Here is a 21,596-nt window from a genome sequence, read left to right as displayed (position 1 = left end):
CTGTAAACTCTCAAGATGCTAAATTAAACACATGACATAATAGTGTTAGCCTGCTTCGTGTTCCCATCTGAACCGACAGCCCATGGTTCTGGAAACCTAGATTCAAATCCCACATACTTTATACATTTGTGCATTGTTTATTAGTGTTCTTGTCCTGCATGTGACTTATGTACATACTCCTCGTCAATGAGCGTTTGATTACTGAAAATAAAGAAATAACTAAATTAGAATAGCCAAGGAGGAGAGATAGGAGAGTTACCACTTGGAGGAGGCAAGCTTGTTGCAAGGTAACCTGCTCCAGGTTGCTTCCGTACTGTGTCGCTCCACATACGCCTAATTTGACTCTGAGAATAGGGGTCGACACATAACAGACAAATAGATAACTATGTTAGAAAAGACAACCGTGATTATTTAATGATCTGCCTATCTTGAGACAGAACTGATAAATGCAAAATCCCAAAACACCTACAATTTGAGTGTCAGCATTGTTTAAATTGTTTTTTGAAATCTCTCAACAGTTTACAATAACATGTGTTACCTTTGTAAAGAACAGAAGGGTTACAAGCTGTCTGTGTTGTCAAGAGGACAGACCATCGATGAAGTTGGGGAAAACAAATGACCATCACAAACTCACAGTAACGACCAACTGCAGTAAATAAAATCACCGACGAATAGTTATGGGACCTCACATGATCTGTTAATGTGCAGTTACTTTTAAAGCCTGTATGGGAAGACCAGGGCAGACATAAACAAGCAATTCCAGACAGGGATATTAAAAAAAAAAATTCCAAGTTTGTGAACGTTCACTTGTAATACCACTTGGCAGACAAAAAGTGTACTTGGCAATAAATGTCCGCTGCCTCGAGGGGCTGCGGAAGGCCAGAAAAAGGAAAACGCATGTAGATTGAGACCACAATGTCAACAGTTTGTCGAAGGCCGATAAGCAACAAACCTGTCTTTAGTGGGAGAGTACAAATGAGGCATTGAGCTTTGGCCTCCTTGCAGGAAACACCGACGATGGCAATGGCTTTCGACACAGCATCACCAAGAAGTAAAAGATAGTACAAATTCACAGGTAATACCCTCTACCTGTTACTACAAAGTGTCAACTTACATTTCGCTTATCTTCCGTTGATTTGTATCATGTGTGAACAGGAATTGCAGATAATTTATAATTCTCATTGAAAATCTGTTGCATTTTGATTCACTTACACAAACCATATTTTTGTTTTAACTTTTTCATGAAACACTAATTTGCTTCGATTACATCAAGACGCACAACATATCACGATTACATATGTAAAGACTTATGTGATTATATATTTTCCTCGTTTAAGTGTTTCCAGGTTCACCCATAACAAAGCTTTTGTCACTTTGCACTTTTCAACTGGAAATTTCAGAGCTAATAAAAACAAGCAATTGGTCCTGACAGGAAGGTGCAGAGGTAGCACACTTACCTTCGAGCTGCACAGTCCAGGTTCGATTCCTGGCCCAAATATAAACGGTCAATTGGTGCTTCACAGGCATGGTGTTTCATCACAAACTGCACCATCCGTTGGATTTACAATAAGCTGGGTGTCCCATTATGATGTCTTTCGTGAAGAGCCGGTGAGTTATTGACGGCACCCTGGAAAAAATTGCAAATTCCTGCCATAATAATCTTCAGTGGAACATCAGGCCAGGGCAGCAGGTTGTTGAAAGACGAGCTAAAGACTTTCCATGCCAGGTCCCACAATAATGTGGGAATAAATGTGGTGGTAGTCGTAGTAGTAGTAACAGTAACTATTCAAAAGTTTGAAAACAAATCACACATTTCCATATAAACAACACATATTTATAGTTCGGTATATACATATTTTTCACAAGTTGAGTCTGGTCCAATATTTTCAGTCTAATTGTTTTTTGATGCAGGAGATTCACTAACCACTTAAGGTTTCCCTCTTCTTCTAAGTTGCCCCCCCTCTCATCCACCAACCTGCCTCCCTCCACTGCCCTCTCACCTCCATCTCTTCACTCCACCTCCTCAAACCCTCAACTGCCATCTTCCTTGTCTCTTGTCCCCCCTCTCTCCCAGCACCACAGAGCCTTTTCTCCTCCTCATTCGGCCCCCTCCCCTCGCTATTCTGCAATACCCCACACTGCTTCAGCAACCCTCCTTACCTCGCCCCCTCGTCCCTCGTCCTACCCTCCCCCGCCCCCTCCACCTCCTGCACCCAAAGCCTCCTCCCCTACCTCTTCATTAAATGTGTGGACCTCAAATATCCGGGGCCTTCGCTCAAACCTTTCAGATCTTTCCATGCAGGTTGCCACTGACAAACCAGACATTATCTGCCTAACAGAAACTTTCCTCTCCCAAGGCGTGTCTGACTCCCAAGTATCTCTCCCTGGTTACTCCCTCTTACGGTATGACAGACCTGAGCCTCGTCCTGGTGGAGGTGTTGCTCTCTTCATCAAAGACTCTATTCCTCACTCTCCCTGCACTGCTCTCACTCCCCCACACCCCCAGGAATACCTCTGGCTTCGGCTTCCCCTCCACTCCCACCTCATGTTTATATGTGTACTGTACCGTCCACCGAACAGTGATGACTCCATCTACACCTCACTCTCCGAAAACATGGACCATCTTCCTATCTTCTCATCCAAACTCTCTCTTCCTCTTATGTGGCGACTTCAATTGTCATCACGCCAGTTGTCTAGGTTTGGGTACCTCTCCCACCTGCCATGGGACGTCAACAAAAGCTTTCTGTGACTCATTGGGACTGACTCAATCGGTCAACTTCCCGACCCGGATCTCAACCAATGGTACTCCATCTCTTCTGGATCTGATTTTGACAAATTTCCCTGACAATATCTGCTGCTCTTCCTTCGCTCCAATTGGTTCTTCTGACCACGTCCTTGTTAAAGTGGACATCTCTCTGGCTGTCATCAGAGAACCACCTCACCGCCGTCGAGTCTGGCATTTCACTCAAGCCGACTGGCAGGGTCTCCGAGCAGCCATCAAACTTACAGACTGGTCTCCTATCACTACTTTCTCAAACATCAACTCATCCTGGGAATTCTTTCAAAGAAACTTGCTCTCCCTCATGCACAGATTTATCCCCTCTCGTGTTCAGTTGTCTTACCCTTCCTCCCGCCCTTGGTTTACTGAAGCTTGTGGCGAGGCAGTTGTCCTGAAACAACTTGCCTTTGCCTCATGGAAAGCAAACCCAACTGAGGAGCAATCTCAGTTCTTTCCACAAAGCTCGGAACAAGTGTGTATCTACCCTCAGGAGAGCCAGAAAACAACATCTTTCTCATCTCAAGTCTGAACTCTCAAACCTCTCTCCCTCCTCAAAATCCTGGTGGCGTTTAATCAAATCTGTTTCTGGTGTATGTTCCCCCTCCATCCCCTCCCTTACCTCAAATGGCCGCACTGCTGATTCCACACGTGATAAAGCTGAATGTCTAAACTCGGTGTTTGCAGCTAAATCTTGTGTCCCAAACCCATCACTATCTCTACCCACTTTACCCAGTCGCACCCAACTGTCCCTGGACTCTGTATCCTTTTCTCCTGACAAGGTGGAGAGCTTGCTTTCAAACCTCGAGTCAGATTCTGCAACCGGTCCAGACGGCATCAGGCCACGTGTCCTCAAAGCCTGCTCTTCTGCTCTTGCTCACCCTCTCTCTGTTCTATTCACCCTCTCATTTTCCCAAGGTCATCTGCCATCTGCTTGGAAATCTGCTAACATCACTGCCCTGCATAAAAAAGGTGCAAAAACAGATCCCTGTAACTACAGACCAATCAGCCTTCTCCCAATCATCAGCAAGGTTATGGAATCCATCATTGCTTCAGACATGAAATCCTTCCTCTTCTCCAATGGCTTGATTTCCAATCATCAATTTGGTTTCAGACCAGGTCACTCTACCCTGGATATGCTGCTACTGCTCTCCCATCAATGGATGGAGGTCCTCAATGCCAGACAGGAAATCCGAGCCGTATCCCTGGACATATCACGTGCTTTTGACACAGTCTGGCACCCTGCCCTACTCACCAAACTCTCTTCCCATGGTATTCAAGGCCATCTCCACTCATGGCTGCCGTACTTCGTCTCCTGTCGCAGTCAACGTGTGGCCCTAAATGGAGTTCTTTCATCCCCTCTTCCTGTGCAGGCTGGAGTTCCTCAAGGTAGCGTTCTGGGCCCTGTTCTTTTTCTGGTTTTCATCAATGATCTCTCGGACTCTCTGGAAAATCCTCTATTTCTCTTTGCCGATGACTCCACCCTCTGCCGTACCATCTGTCATCCCTCAGACCGGCAAGCAGCAGCTTCTTCGCTCACTGCAGATCTGGATAAAATCACAAACTGGTCCAACACGTGGAACATGTCTTTCAATCCACACAAATCTCACACTCTCACTATGTCTCTTGAAAGGACCGTTTACAAAACCCCGGCATCCACTTTCTCAACAATCCACTGGAAGAAGTCTTTTCTTTCAAGCTTCTGGGTCTCACTATCTGCCATGACCTTTCCTGGGAAAGTCACATTTCCAACCTTGCCTCAAAAGCCAGTCGCCGACTGGGAATCCTCCGTCGTGCAAAGTCCTTCCTCGGCCCTCTTGAGCTCCTGACTACTTACAAAGCTTTTGTCCGTAGCCTGATGGAGTACTGCTCTCCCCTCTGGGCTGGTGCTCCTGCCTCCCACCTTTCTCGACTTCACGCTGTCGAAACCAGGGCTTTTAAGATCATTGGCATCTCCCGCAATGAAGCTGAGTCTTTGGGCCTCTCACTCAATCACCGCAGGTTGGTCGGTGGTCTTTCTGTCTTCTACCGACTCCTCTCCAGCCTTGCACCCCTGCTCTCTCTGCGATTTGTCCCAACCACATTTCCACAGGGCGCTCAAGGTCCGCCAACAACCCCCTTCTGGTAAAACTACCAAAATCACGAATCACTGCTCATCTTCACTCTTTCATTCCTCTTTTTTTCCCGCCTTTGGAATAAACTTCCTCACTCTATTCTTTCCCATTCTTCCCTCCAGGCTTTCAAAACAGCTGTTCACCACCACCTCTTATCTTCCCCCATCCAAATCCTCGATCTTTTCTACCCCCGATAATCCACCCATGCCCACTTCCTTCAATTCTCCTGTTTTCCTTCCTGAAAGTCCCTGTAATGTCCATCTTCTCCTCGCCATGTTCCCCGTCCCATCCCCATCCCTCTCCCTTCCACAGTTCACCTGTGTCTGTTCCCCAATGTTTTGTCCCTTCCACTCCCACCCCTCTTGTCTCATGCCTCCTTGCTGTGAGTTGTGTGTTAGCTCTCATACGAGCCTCGACCAAGGTATACAAAAAAAAAAAAAAAAAAAAAAAAAAAAAAAAAAATAGGAATGCAGAAATACATTTGGACTTTGGCCATCATATTGACACTTAAGGAAACTAACGCACAGGTCGTTTCAAAAAGCACTATGTGACCTTTAACAGACAGGTGTTACAGAAGAGTGGCAGGCAGGCCAACCTGAATAACATCCTTCCAAATAACGATTTACTCTCGAATTACCTGCGATAAGTATCAGAACAACCATTTGCAGTCGGTTCTATTCTGTCGGGGATTTAAATTTTGACGAGACAACTGAAATGGACATACTCTATGTTACACCTCTGAGCCATCCTATTGTTGCGGTTATGGAAATTCACAGAACACCATTCAGGTTCCTATAGATTAGTTATCTCGGTAAGTACGTGTTTTGTAGATAGTCTTTTTCCCTTGTTTAATGGGTAAATAAAGGCGTTGCGCTTTGTATTAGGCCCCATCTTCAGCGACAGCCGCAAAATTCCCGTTGGTTGCGGACACGCTGCGGAACATCACAAGCCCTCAGCTCCCGGCATCCTCGCGCGCTTAGTAGGGGAAAGGTGAAGCCCCCACCCACCAAACCCTCCACTCCCGGCATTCTGTGCATGCTCAGTAGGTGAAAGGTGAAGCCCCCACCCACCAAACCCTCCGCTCCCGGCATTCTGTGCGCGCTTAGTAGGTGAAAGGTGAAGCCCCCACCCACCAAACCCTCTGCTCCCAGCATCCTCCGCATGCTTGCGGGGGGGGGGGGGAATGGAATGCGGGCATGTTCAGACTGCATCCACGGTCCGAATTCCTTACCGAATATGGGAATAAAAGCAGTCAGTGGGGGGAATGGAATGCGGCAGCACCCACTGACAGCGGATGACACACGCGGGAAGTAAGGCACGCCCGGGAGAAATAAAAAGGGAAGAGAAGGACAGAAACAGGGCTTTTTACCGGCTTTCTACCGGCTTTCTACCGGCTTTCTACCGGCTTTCTACCAGCTTCTACAGTCTTCTACGAGCTTCTCCCAGCTTCTACAGTCTTCTTCGAGCTTCTACCAGCTTACACAAGCTTCTTCTACCAGCTTCTACCAGCTTCTTCAAGCTTCTCCGAGCTTTTGAGCTTCGAGCTTCAAGCTTCTTGTCAGTTCTCCAGGCGTGGTCCTCCTGTCGTCCTTCGCGGCTGGTCCTCCTGTTGTTCTGGTCGCGCAGGAGTTCTGGAAAGTGCGCATGGAGGGTCTTCTCCCGCAAGCCTTCACCCTGCCGACTTCGCTCGCTTGGACCATCCGGATCGTGCTGGGGGTCCAGTAGGCCCCGGGGACCTGGTCCTCGAAGACCGCACGAGGCGGGCAGGTCCGAGATAGGTCTTAATAAAGACCAGCTGGTCCGATCATTTGTGTGTGTGTGTGTGTGTGTGTGTGTGTGTGTGTGTGTGTGTGTGTGTGTGTGTGTGTGTGTGTGTGTGTGTGTGTGTGTGTGTGTGTTCGTGGTGCCAGTCGAATAAGTCGTGAATTGTATAAGTGCCTGTACATACATGCATTTCTTATACTCGGCTGTAGGTTTTTGCTCATGTCTTGTCCCCCTATCCTCATTCATTGACTGCATGCCTCCTGTAAATAAATGCCCGATTGTTTGAATGTCAACCTGCTTGTTTGTGTCATTTTCCCTGCATTGACTGCCACGGCACGTATCGGGAATTAACTGGCTTTTAAAGCTGATAAAAGTGAGTCTGGTCCGACGGGACTTGGCGATATCAAACCGCTCGGCTTCGCATACGGAACGAGCACGCTTAAGCGGCTCATTTTCGTACAAGTCCCCTCGAGGTATAAACTCTCGGTATTTCTGTCCGCGCGAATAGTTAGGTAAATCGACAATTCGGCGATCGACCCTGTAGCGTGTGGACAGAGTATTGACTGGTTTAGGATGTGCTAAGGCATCCGTGACTGGATTTCGGGGTTGGTCCGGAAAGTCACAACTGGATTGTCGCCTTCGGTGGGCGCGCGACCGCAATTGGGCTGAAGCGGCTGTCCGCACGCCGAACGTGGAGGAAACCCACAACACTAAACATGTCCACGTGAAACGCACATGTCTTTTCATTAACAATACATATAACTTACAATTAAACTTGTTTATTTATGAAATATACGTGTTACAATAAAATATACGATGTTAACGTAACACTTGGCTGCAAACAATAATGACAAATAGTGCAGTTATTATGAATACTCAAGGCTTGTATCCAAGAAACTTCTTTTGTTACAATGTGTAACCTTGGCAATGTTTATTAAATAATTTGTAATAATAATGGACAATAATGTGTGTGTGTGTGTGTGTGTGTGTGTGTGTGTGTGTGTGTGTGTGTGTGTGTGTGTGTGTGTGTGTGTGTGTGTGTGTGTGTGTGTGTGTGTGTGTGTGTGTGTGTGTGCGTGTGTGTCCTCCATAATTCCAAAACCATGAAACCTAGCGGCTCGAAACATTGCATGCATTTGAAGGGAACTCCAGATAAAAGGAGTAAATTAATGAAAATTGGGTGTTTGGGTGTGATATTGGGAGTTATGTTCAATAATATGGAATAGGCAAAGCCGAGAAGCGAACGTAGAATTTTTCTTACATTCGCTTCTGACTTTACATAAAACTTGTTCACAACTGTATACTTGCCACCTATACCGTGGTACGTGTAAGCGCCGCACAGCTGATGATTTTCACGCAATTTCCGGTTACTTCGGTCTGGATTCGGGATCAGCGATCAAAAAATGTAAATCATGATTAAAAAATATTTTTTGATGATGCGGGAGATATCTTTATGAAAATTAACTTTGGGGAAAAAAATAATTGAATAAATAAATGAATAAACGATCACTTCTGGTCAAGAATAAAAGAAATTAAGAGTTCTGGAAAGAGTTTCAAAATCACTCCCGGTAATGTTAAATACAAAATAAACACTTCCTGTCATGAAAAAAATCACTTTCGGAAGTATAAAATTAACTTTGGGAAAAAAATAATTGAATAAATAAATAAACACTTCCGGTCATGATCTCCCAGCATGCATCATTCCCCATGACAAAAACCGGAAACAAAAAAAACCCAGAAACAAAACAAAAACGGAAGCAAAATGGTCATAGCCAACGACACGGATTCACAATTGGCAGGGTATTGTGTTTTTTTTGTTGTTTCCTATTCTCTCATGTGCACACGTCAAGTAATATTCACAAGATAGAAATAAAACCCAATCGTGTTTATACACCGCACAGCTTTTAACAACAACCAGAAGCAAAAGGTCATAGCTAACGACACGGATTCCAAATAGCCAGGGGTATTGTGTTGTTGTTGTTGTTGTTGTTGTTGTTGTTGTTGTTGTTGTTTCCTATTCTCACACGTGCACGTGTTAACTATGAAGCTCACTGCATTCGCTATTAGGAAATGCATGATGGACCGGAAATGAGGAGGCGGTGATGTATGAGAGATGTGGAGAGTGAGGCGAGTGATTCACCATTAAAGACTGTTGAGCTGAAGAGCTGCTGCCATTACTTTCCAACAATGGGTTCATTTGAACACCCCTTTTGAAGATAATTAAGGACATCTTGGTCAGCTCGCTGTCATCTCACAGGGGTCTTAAGCTGCCATTTTGTTTTGGCCTGTTCAGATATGCCTAGATTGGAACAGGCCACAATGATTTCTGCACAATAAAGCACTCAAAAAATTTTTTTTAAACTTTCCTCACTCATATCGTTCAATGTCTGATCTTTGTCCTTACAAATCGCTGTATAAATCGCTTTTGTAGGTGTTATAGTTGTCAAATTAGGAGCTTGGAGTGATGTCAATATATATATATATATATATATATATATATATATATATATATATATATATATATATATATATATGTATGCTGTACAGGTTTGTATCCGAGGAGCAATAGGCTACACCATATAGCCGAGGTGTGTAGTTTTGTGTAAGTACGATGTTCGAAAACGAAAACGAAAAAAAAAAATGATGTTCGCACAACGACGACGTCACTTAACGACGCGTTTCTCAGAACGTAACCCCGTTGTTAAGTGGCGCATGACTATATATATTTATTTGTATACATATATATATATATATATATATATATATATATATATATATATATATGTATACACACATATATATGTGTGTGAATAATTGTTTGTTAGTTTGTGACCCTACACCTCTGAGATCCTAACGTTAATTGTCACGAAACTTTATAGAATCACATTTTTTTTTACCATGATGCACCTAAATAGGGGTTTCAAACAGTCTTTTTCTCACAATTCATAAATTATGAACACCCAAGCTGCCACCCGCCGCCATCTCCGCAAGGGTAGATCGATATATACAATGCTTCATTTAAAGCCCATTTTCTTTTGGACTTCAACCTGGATACCTATATAAATGGTGGGGTGATGACCTCCGATTGTCAAACATGGTCTCAAGTGTGAAAAATAACTGTTAATTAATACGTCAGCATGATCGGTTAGATCGGGGAAGGAGTTCTGTGACCTCTCAAATGCGCTAATCATTCAAAAACTAAACATACTACAAATACAACACAGACATCAATTTAAAGGTAATTGTTCTGTTCATCGAACAACTTAACTCTTCAGGGTGAAAGAAGGGGTTGTAGAAATTTTCTTTACCATCTTAGCTAACTTCACCAAATATGCACCTCCAAATACACATCGTCTAGTTTAAAAGAGCCGAGTTGACATTGTGATTTGGTTTTTGATCATAATTTCATCGTAGACGTTTGATTGATTTCATCGTAGATGTCCCATCTCAAATGAGCAATTTTTTGGAGTGTGTACGATTGGTAAGTACGGGAATTCAGTAAAGGATTTTTTGGCTAATGAGGAGATATCGCATACATTTGGCTCCGTGAGGAGATATCGCAGTGAGAGGAGCTGGTAACATTGGCAACCATTGATTTTTTTAAATTTTCAAATGGTTTGTGATCACTATCACAGAAATATTCAATCAGAGGTGAGAATTATTTCATTTCTTACAATAGTACCGACACTGCCAACCTCTTAATGATGCCTTATCTTAGTGGCTATTCAAAAATTATGTACCTAACATGTGGAGGTTGGGGTTTGGAGTGGGGTGGGGATTTGTCCAAACCTTATGGAACTTTATGGGGGGTTGAGGGGTGTTTCCAGAGCCGTTATATAACAACCTTTTTCGTTACATATGCAAACGAGCTGTTGAAGGACTTTTTGGACGTTTCAGGGTGAGCTTTCCCATATAGTTGAATGAGGTTCTGATAGAGCGTTTCTCCATTAGCCATGGCTTTGCCGAGAGATCTCACTGGAAGCTGGTTGATGGAAGAAAAAAAAAGTGACCCCACCTCCCTGGGGAGAGGAAGAGGAAGAAGGGGCTGCAGCAGGAAAGTAGGTTGTCCATCTCTATATAATTATAAAGGGAAATGTTTTTTGTTTGTGACATTCCTGCTCTGAGCTCCCAAAGTTAATTTGTGATACAAACTTTCTACGATAACATTTTTTTTTACCACAATGCACCGAAATATGCATTTTAAAAGTCATGAGGAGGTCACTTGGTCCATTATTGCCATGTTGCACTCCAGAGTTAATTTATTTACTAACACGAGGTAATTTCTTTACTATAGCTTCACTCCTTTATACCCTGTATGGCCTGTAGACCCCAATTGGACCCTTTCCACCCCTTAGACCCTTTAATATCCAATTAGACCCCTTCACACTCATTTAGACCCTTTTGAGACATCTCGACCTTCTTCGACACTTTTCAGATGCATTACTTGGTGTCATGCTGATCCTCTGCAGCAAGTCTAGATGTAATTGGGCCAGAACTGCAGGAGGAGTAGCGTAACAAACAAACACACACAACACAACACAACACAACACAACACAACACAACACAACACAACACAACACAACACAACACAACACAACACAACACACACACACTGAATTATTGTGAGAATACATTGTGCCAATTATCAGGGTCTGTTTGTTACGATCATTTTTCAACATTGTTGAAAAATATGGATTTCAATTCGATATTTTCGGCATCGTTTCCTTTAAATATTGTCATTTTAACTTTCAGATTGAATAACAATGACAACAACCACCACCCAAGCGAAACATGTAGTTCTTAAAAAAGTGTGAAAATTCAAAGCAGTGTTCACATTTTTTTTTTCTTCAAAAAAGACAATTAAGGGATCATGATGTGTCTGGAGAAAAAAATGTGAGAAATAGTTCAGCTGTTCCAATTTGATTTTGTGATTGCGAAATATACATTAAAGAAAGAGAGTACACTGAGTGTTGCAACATAATTGAACCATTGCTAAGTGCACAAGAAATCCTGAGTTCTTATCCCATCCTATGAGCATTTAAATATTTATTTTTAATCAAAACAATTCAAAATCTGGACATGAATCATAAGCATTCTGAAACAATAAACAATTATATGTATGTATATATATATATATATATATATATATATATATATATATATATATATATATATATATATATATATATATATATACATATATATATACATATATATATTGTATATATATACACATATATAGCTCGGTCTCGGAGTGCGTCCGTCCGTCCTTCCTTCCTTCCATCCCTCCATCCATCCATCCATCCATCCAGCCGTGTGACAATATGTCTTATTCACATACTATTGGAATGTACCTTTCGATCCTTTAGACTGCTGAGACCCCCTAGACTTTTGAAGACCCTGAGGACCATTAAGACTCAGAAGACCCCAAAATACCCGAAGATCCAATAAGATGCTGAAGATCCCAAAGACCCAAAAGCCCCAGTCTAAAAGAGGCCACCAAGACCCAAAACTCCCAAAAGACCCTGGATTCAAAAAGACCCTTTTTTGTATACACTGTCAAGGTTCACATAAGAGCTAACACACAGAATGTACAACAACGGAAGCAGGAGATAAGAGGGGCGGGAGAAGGGAGGAAAAACAGTGTGGAACAGACATGAGGAGATCTGTGGAAGGGAGAGGGATGGGGCGGGGTACACAGGGTAAACAAGATGGACACCACAGGGACTTTGAAGGAGGTGAGTTTGAGGTGGATTAGCGGGGGTAGAAAAGATCTTGGTTTTGGATGGGGGAAGATAAGAGATGGTGGTGAACAGCTGTTTTAAAGACCTGGAGGGAAGAGTGGGATTGAAGAGAGTGTGGGAGTTTGTTCCAAAGGTGGGAAAAAGAAGAATGAAAGGATGAAGGTGAGCAATGATTCTTGATTTTGGTGGTTTCACCAGAAGAGGGTTGCTGGTGGACCATGAGTGCCCTACAGAAATATTGGTGAGACAGATAGCAAACAGAGCAGGGGGGGCGAGGCCGGAAAGGAGATGGTAGAAGACAGACAGACCACCGACCTGCCGGTGGTGAGAGGGTGAGAGACCCAAAGACTCAGCCTCATCACAGGAGATACCAATGATCTTAAATGCCTTGGTTTCTACAGCGTGAAGCCGAGAAAGGTGAGAGACGGGAGCACCAGCCCAAAGGGGAGAGAAGTAATTGATCAGGCTGTCGACGAAAGCTTTGTATGTGGTCAGGAGCTCAGGTGTGCCACGGAAGGACTTTGCAAGACAGAGGATGCCCAGTCAGCGACTGGCTTTGGAGGCCAACTTGGAAATGTGGCTTTCCCAGGAAAGATCACGACAGATAGTGAGACCTTGAAGCTTGAATGAAAGGACTTCTTCCAGAGGATTGTTGAGAGATTTGGGGGGGGGGGGGTTCCAGATGGTCCTTTCAGAGAGACATCGTGAGAGTGTGAGATTTTTCAGAATTGAAAGACATGTTCCACGTGTTGGACCAGTTTGTGATTTTACCCAGATCTGAAGTGAGCGAAGAAGTTGCTGCTTTCCGATATGAGGGATGACAGATGGTACGGCAGAGTATGCAGTCACCAGCAAAGCGATAAAGAGGATTTTCCAGAGAGTCAGAGAGATCATTGATGAAAACCAGAAAAGAACAGCACTCAGGACACTGCCTTAATGAACTCCAGCCTGGACAGGAAGAGGGGATGAGGGAACTCCATCATGGGTCACACGATGGCTACAACAGGAGAGGAAGCCTGTGAGCCATGAGTGGTGATGTCCTTGGACACCATAGGAAGAGAGTTTGGTGAGCAGGGCAGGGTGCCAGACTGTATCAAAAGCACATGATATATCGAGGGAGATGGCTGTGATTTCATGTCTGGCATTGAGGATCTCCATACATTGTTGGGAGAGAAGCAGCAGCATATCCAGGGTAGAGTAACCTGGTCTGAATCCAAATTGATGATCGGAAATCAAGCCATTGGAGAAGAGGAAGGATTTAATGTCTGAAGCGATGATGGATTCCATTACCTTGCTGATGATTGGGGGAAGGCTGATTGGTCTGCAGTTGCAGGGATCTGTTTTTGCACCTTTTTTGTGCAGAGCGGTAATGTTTGCTGATTTCCAAGCAGATGGCAGATGACCTTGAGCAAATGAGAGGGTGAATAGAACAGAGCGAGGGTGAGCAAGAGCACCAGAGCAGGTTTTTAGGACACGTGGGCTGATGCTGTCTGGACCAATTGCAGAATCTGAGTCGAGGTTTGACAGCAAGCTTTCCACCTTCTCAGAAGAAATAGATACACAGTCCAGGAACAGCTGGGTGTGAGTGGGTAAGGTGGGTACAGAAAGCAATGGGTTTGGGACACAAGGTTTGTCAGCAAACACGGAGTTTAGGCACTCAGCCTTTTCATGTGCAGTGTCAGCTGTGCGGCCATTTGAGGTAAAGGCCCGGTCACACCTTGACGTTTTAGCCAACGTATGCCGATTTTTGAATTTTTTTTCTAAAACGCTGGCACACGTTGAATACGTTATGGGTAAGTTTTGATAACATTGAGAGCACGCTGAAAAACACTGCCATACGTCGTTGTACGTTGGCTTTAAACGTTGTACTTTTTGGTTGTCCTCAAATTTTTTCATGCATGAAATTTCACGACGTATGCCGGCGTATGACTCACACGTTCCGCTACACTGGCCACAAGGTGTATGCACGGTCTGCGATCGTTGACAGACGTCAACACATGCTACTTGTAAGTTAATCATAAGTTGAGACACGCCGAGGTAATGTTTAGCGTACCGAAACTTATTTCTAACCTATGATTAACGTGTTGTTGGCACGTTACGCGATCGTTGCCACACATCGACAGACGTTACTTTTAAGTTACTCATAGGCTGAAAGACGTCGGTATAACGGATCGTCCTTGCGTCAGCGTCCACGGCCACGGCCAGGACACTTATTTGCAGCATTCTTCAAACTTTTCTTCGGCATGACGAGGATGTTCACACTTCGATGTCTAGCTTGGCTATGATTCCAATTGTCCATCGGCAGCGTCTATTTAAAATCGTCAAGTTTGAGCGTTTTAACACGTTCAGAAGAAACGCTTCAAATTTCCAAACCCCAGCGTCAAAAAACAAAGGCGAGTGACAGCAATTTAAATCGTTCATTGTAAACAATGAAAATAGCTGAGTGGTACCGTTTAAAAGTCGTTGAGTGTAAAAAAAAATCCAATTGTTGAGCGCAAGCGTCTACTTTCAATAGTGGAGATGCAGCCATTTAAATCGTTGAGTGGCAGCCAATGAATAGCAAACCCTACGTCACCGGCAAAGATAAACTGCCGCACGATATGGATAAGTTAGGCTATCGTTGGGCATAGTTTATGAACACCGGCTTCAGGATAATTATTCGTTGGTATATCGTATCTATAAGTTATCGAAGCGCTCTATGCACATTATTAGTTCATTGTGCATTTGTCCAACCCGTTATGAATAGACCTACATCGTAAAAACAAGCTAAAGCTCATTGTTGAAAAAGCCCCATAAAAAATTAGCCGCGAAGAACTTCGAACAATGGTGCAAAGATGTCTTCTACCCGTGGACACGCGGACGCAAGGACGATCCATCATAACCCACAACCTCCCCCTCACACTCACCTACTACTGCCAACATGAACAAACTACTACTAATACTAATACTAATACTGATACTGTTACTGCTGACATGGACATCGACTCAAAAAGGACTCGAAAACACTGTTGGGTTCCCCTTTTATGAACACCATTTTTATATACCAATTCCCAAAACCGCTGGGAACACGTCTTTATATACAGTTGTAAGTTAGAAACACGTTCATTTTTTTAATTTTTTTGTCGACCGGAAGACGTCATTGGAATACGTCTACATACGTCGATGTGTGTTGGGACTACGTAAAGAATTGGTTCAAAGCACGTCAAACATAAGTTAGAAATAAGTTTCGCGTAAAAAAGACATTACCGCGACATGTTTCGACTTATGAGTAGTTTATAAGTAGCCTTTGTGGACGTGTGTAAGCGTCCACATATCGTGTGTAAAACTTATCCCCATCGCATGCGGAACGTGTGTCATACGCCGAGTACATCGTAAAATTTTGAACATGTTTAAAATTTCTTGACGTACTCTACTTACTACGACGTATGATAGCATACTTTAGCGTTCTACTCACGTATACCAAACTTACTCATACCGTATTTGTCGTGCCCCAACGTTTTAGACACATTTTTCTTAGGTCGGCATACGCTGGCAAGATCGCCAAGGTGTGACCGTGATGTTGACACTTCCATTTCTACGGCAGTTATGATTCGAATCGTTGTGCGTCAGCCTTTTAATAGGCTACGTCACGACATCGTCGGCGATGCGTGCAACGCGCTATGCCTAAGTTAGACTATCGTTGGGCATCGGTTGTGAAGGCCGACAACAGGTTCAGCATTCGTTGGTATAAGTTATCTATAACACAACGAAACGTTCTGTGTCCGTTACTAATGCGTTATACATAAGACCAAATCGCTATGAATACGTCCGAATTTTAAAAAAAAAACATCAAAAGTTCAACGTAAGCCAGCGTTTTAGATACATTTTAATACGTTGCCATCGCTGGCTAAAACGTCAAGGTGTGACCGGGCCTTAAGGGAGGGGGAACATACACCGGAAACAGATTTAACGAGACACCACTAGGATTTGGAGGAGCGAGAGAGGTTTGACAGTTCAGCATTGAGATTGGAAAAATGTTTTCTGGCTCCCCTGAGGGTGGACACACACTTGTTACGAGCTTTGTGGAAGGAACTGAGATTACCTTCAGTTGGATTAGCCTTCCATGAAGAGAAGGCAAGTTGTTTCAGGACAACTACCTCACCACAAGCTTCAGTGTACCATGGGTGGGAGGAAGGCTCGGACAATTGAAGACGAGAGGGGATAAATCTGTGCATGAGGGAGAGAGCAAGTTTTTTTGAAAGAATTCCCAGGATGAGTTGATGTCGGAGGAAGTGGAGATGGGAGACCAGTCTCAAAGTTTGATGACTGCTTGAAGTCCCTGCCAGTCAGCTTCAGTGAAATGCCAGACTTGACGGCACTTAGCTGGTTTTCTAATAACAGCCAGAGAGTTGTCTATTTTGACAAGTATTTCATCAGGTGAACCAATTGGAGCAGTGGAAGAACAGCAGATATTTTCAGGGAAATTTGTCAAAATCAGATCCAGAAGAGATGGAGCACCATTGGTTGAGATCCGAGTCAGGAAGATGACAGATTGTGTCAGTCCCAATGAGTCACAGATGTCTTTTGCTGAAGTGCCATGGCAGGTGAGAGAGGTACCCACACCCAGCCAACTGGCATGATGACAGTTGAAGTCACTACATATGAGGAAGAGAGAGTTGGGATGAGAGGATCGAAGTTGGTCCATGATTTCGGATAGTGCGGTGTAAATGGAGTCATCACTGTTTGGTGGACGGTACAACACACATAAACATGAGGTGGGAATGGAGGGGAAGCCGCAGCCAGAGGTATTCCTGGGGTGTGGTGAGAGAGGACAGTGTATGGTGAGTGAGGAATAGAGTCTTTCAGGAAGAGAGCACTCTGCTGCCAGGACGAGGCTCAGGTCTGTCATATCAGAGGAGGGAGTAACCAGGTAGAGATACTCGGGAATCAGAGATGTCTTGAAGGAGAAAAGTTTCTGTTAAGCAGATTATGTCTGGTTTGTCAGTGGCAACCTGTATGGAAAGATGTGTCAGGTTTGAGTGAAGGCCTCGGATGTTTGAGGTCCACACTGTTAAATAAAAGGGAGGGGAGGAGCTTTTGGGTGCAGGGGAGAGAGAGGGTAGGATGAGGGAGGAGGGAGGGGGGAGGTAAGGAGAGTTGTTGAAAGAGTATGGGGGATTGCAGAGAGCTCGGGGAGACGGCCGGATGAAGAGGAGAAAAGGCTCGGTGGTGATGGGTTGAGGTGCACTGGGGAGTAATAAGAGAGGGGGCAGAGGGAAGTTGAAGATTGGAGGAGGTGGAGTGATGAGATGGAAGAGAGAGGGTGGGGAAAGAGGCAGCTTGGTGGATGTGAGTGGGGAGCAACTTTGGGAAGGAGGAGTGTGGAGGAAGATTGGAGGGAGAAGGGTGAGAGGGGATAGTTGAGGGAGAAGGGTGAGGGGGGAGTTTTGAGGAAGGGAAGAGGATGAAGGAAGCTTTGAGAGGGAGGGGAGACAATGAGATCAGGCACGGCCAAGGTGCAGGAAGGCGATGGGAGAGATGGGGAGAGGGGAAGGATGAGACTTGGTGGAGGTATGGTGAAGAAAGGAGTGGGCAAGGGGAGGTACAAGATTTGAGGGGTTGCGAAGAGGGGGAGGTGTGCTGAGAGGAAGGAAGGAGCATGTTTGTGGTGATGAGTGTACTGGTTGAGAGAGTGAGATATCTGTGAGGTTAGAATGGAGCCCACAGATGTTAGAACACCACACACTGGGAGAACAGAGGAGGAGCTGATACTGAAGCAGAAGACAGTGAAGAGGTGCCAAGAGCAGAGGAAGGATGAGGGGCAAGAAGGGAGGGGTAAGGAGGGGGGATAACAGGGGATTTGAAGGAGGTAGATTTAAGGAGGTGGAATGAATTGGCACTGAAGTTGGAAAAAAAAGGACGATTGATGGAACATGGACATCCATTGCAAACTGGGCTTTAAAAAATTAAGTCAGAGATGCGATTAAAGACATTACATGAGGGATGCAATGAAGGAGAATTAAGAGAATGGAGAAAAGAAACGTTGTAACAGTGGGACGTTTTAGACATGGGATTAAGGAAAGGTTGAATTGAAAACAGCCTTTTGAAGAAGAAGAGAATTTAATTATGATACAATACTAAGAACCACACGTGTAACCCTAAAAAGCCGAAAGACCTAAAAGCCCCAAGAAGAGACCTCAAAGATCCAAAGACCCTTTAGACCCATAAGACATTAACACCCTTTCGACCCCTCACAGCTTACATCCTTCAGACAGCTTAGACACTTGACCACAGTGACCACTTGGACCTTCTTATATCACAAATGAAATTTCAAATAAATATAACATCAGCAATATTACAAATAAATTTGTGGAAAAGAAATGTTAGTGTTATGATTGGTGTAAATCATGCCAACACAGCAAATCTGTGATGCCGATCTCTGCAACGACGCGTGGAGAGGTGAGCGTCATGAGCCGAATCACGCTATGAACTTATTTAAATCAATTCATATTATCCACTGAGCCAATTATAAGAAAACATCCTAATTTGACTTTGTTTTTGTTGTCAGACTTGTGTGAAAGGGAAGTAAATACCAAAAAGAAACACACACAAAAAAATGTTCCCCTCGCTCTGCTCGACAAAATTATATTTTTCAATCCAATGTAAATTTTTGCACCCACCCCCCAACCAAAAATCCTGGAAATGCCCCTGTAGATATCTATATAATTGGTGAGATGGTGAGCTCCAATTGTCAAATATGGTATCAGATGTGAAAAAGAACTCTTAATTAAGACATTACGCCAATCGGTAAGATCGGCAAAGAAGGAATCATGTGACCTCTCAAATGCATGAATCGCTAATTATTCAAAAAGCAAAAATAGTACAAACGCAACCTATACATAGATTTAAAGTTAATTTTACTTGTCATCTCACAACGTCTATGTATAAAAAAAAGCTTGGTCTTTGCGTGAGTCCGTCTGTCCTTCCTTCTGTCGCTCCATCCATCCATCCAACCCTGTGACTATACGTCTATTAATTACGTACTATTGGGATGTACCTTTTGACCCTTCAGACTGCTGAGACCCCTTAGACATTTGAAGACCCTCTAAACCCTGAAGATGCAAAAGACCCCAAATAACCCAAAAGACCCCAAAAACCGAAAATAAACCAAAGACCCTGAAGACCAAGAAGACCCAAAAATGTGACTTCAGGTCCCTAACCAAAACACACACACACACACACACACACACACACACACACACACACACACACACACACACACACACACACACACACACACACACACACACACACACACACACACACACACACACACAATCCCATGTCCTTAACATCCCCTCCCACCACACCCAAACTGTGCCCCTCTCCCCCTTTCTTCAAATCCTTAAACACCTCAATCCCAACTTTGTCCAATCTCTACCCTCCCTCCCCAAATATACACAAATATACACAGGGAACTTTGGCACATGAGAAGGCCATTCGGCCTATTAGTGGGGCAGATTAAGTCAGTATCTCACAAGAATCTTTCAGTTGATGGTACAAGCTCCAAATTTGGTATACATGTGCTCCAGGACCCATTCTCTCAGAAAAGTACATTCCCCACGTTGAAAAACAAAATGGCCGTCTCATAAAATAGGAAAAAGAGTTTTCAGTGCTAAACGTGTATAAATAGGAACATGCTATTGATCCAAATGTTAAATAGATTGTATTTTGACTGGAGAAATATATTTTGGCACTAATATTCGAAAATGGTTACCAGTTTTCAAGATGGCGGCAATTGCATGACTTAAAATCAGTACTTTTGTAGCTGTCTTACAAAATTATCACAGATATTGCTGGGCAACATCTGTGATCATGTATTGAGGCGATGCGGTCAAGCTCTATTACATTATGTGAATAAGAGTGACGTTAAAGCACAACCAGGGCACACTGGTGACATCACTGCTGTGAGACTCAGCATGGGGTTCAGTGTCGGCTTATAGTGTACTACTTGTAGCTGGAGTTTACTAACCTAAACTGTAGTTTGTAGTATACTTGAGTGTCGCAAATGCTATCTAATAAGCTCCTGTATATATTTCAGCTAGAAGTATAGCTAGTTGTAGTATTACACTATTAGATAGCCATGCCTGAATTGACAGGATGTGCCAGCGCGGGAGAGCCGAGCCAAGGGTAACGGGGCTTCAGTTACTCGTAAGGTGTACAGATCGCACGGGACTTAAATGGTACTGGATGAACGATCGGGGAGGTGTCGGGCATTTGTATGTTCGAACCTAGTTGTATCCCATATCTCAATGTGCTTATGTATTTTGTACGGTTAGGTGGTAAAAGGATAAGCCCTCGGCCTTAACCTATTCAATATGTCCACCAATAATCCGTTGAGTTGTACTCCTAAAACTGACTGGAGGAAGTGTTGCCTCTGTCAGACTGATACAAAAGAAGAGTTGAAGTCTCCCCCAACCCGTTATGAGTGTAGTTCTGATGGTTATTCCATGATAGCAAAAAACCTACCACAATTTCAGGCAATCCACCAGTTACCGATCAGGTTAGACCCATCCAGATTGGATGAAGGAGGTGGTATTGAGGATACACTGAGGCGAAATAGTGCCAAGTACCACCAAAATTGTCGCAAAATGTTTGACAGCTATAAGCTTGAGCATGCCACTAAAAGAGCAGCTGAAATTCAAAATGATCCAGGAGAAGGGCACTCAAAAATGCGAAGAACTCGCATGGAAGTGCAACGGTGTTTCCTGTGTGAAAAGATACAACCAAAGTCAAAGTTACGACAAGCCATGACCATGCAGACCATGACCATGACCATGACCATGAGAGGCTTAATGAATGTGCTCGCAATCTTAATGATGGCAAGCTTTTGGCTGTCTTGAGCGGTGGAGATGTGGTTGCCCTGGAACTGAAATACCACGACTCTTGCTTAACAGCTCTGTATCATAGAGAGAGGGCACACATTGCAGCCAAGAACAAAGAAAACGTCCAGTCATCCCAAGAAAAGGAAGTTTTCCCTTTTGTGTTCTCTGAACTTCTTACCTATGTCATTGAGACAAGAAACAGCAGTGATGGACCTGTTTCGTTTCGACTTGCTAACTTGGTAAGTCTTTACAAGGAAAGACTTGAACAATTTGGAACAGATATACCTGATGTGAACTCTACCAGACTGAAAGAAAAGCTTTTGGCAGAGATACC

The 21,596-nt window shown here is 43.9% G+C and overlaps 1 protein-coding gene across 8 annotated transcripts in view; it reads right to left on the bottom strand.

The window, feature by feature from the left end:
- LOC147025274 (adhesion G protein-coupled receptor L2-like) overlaps nucleotides 1–21,596 on the bottom strand; it is a 410,056-nt gene that overhangs the window by 18,149 nt on the left and 370,311 nt on the right. For 6 of the 8 annotated variants that reach the window (XM_085886098.1, XM_085886102.1, XM_085886099.1 and 3 more), the window contains one exon: nucleotides 260–344. In XM_085886098.1, coding sequence (XP_085742224.1) covers nucleotides 260–344 — 85 coding nt within the window. Of the gene's footprint in view, nucleotides 1–259; nucleotides 1,628–21,596 lie in introns of all 8 variants that reach the window. The other 2 variants (XR_015059418.1, XR_015059417.1) reach the window with 2 other exon arrangements.

Source organism: Eptatretus burgeri, chromosome 6 (assembly GCF_056783735.1).
Source record: "Eptatretus burgeri isolate ZD-2024b chromosome 6, Ebu_testis_v1, whole genome shotgun sequence".
Lineage (NCBI taxonomy): Eukaryota > Metazoa > Chordata > Myxini > Myxiniformes > Myxinidae > Eptatretus > Eptatretus burgeri.
The sequence above is the reverse complement of the archived record's forward strand: the minus strand, read 5'-3'. Positions and strand labels throughout refer to the sequence as shown.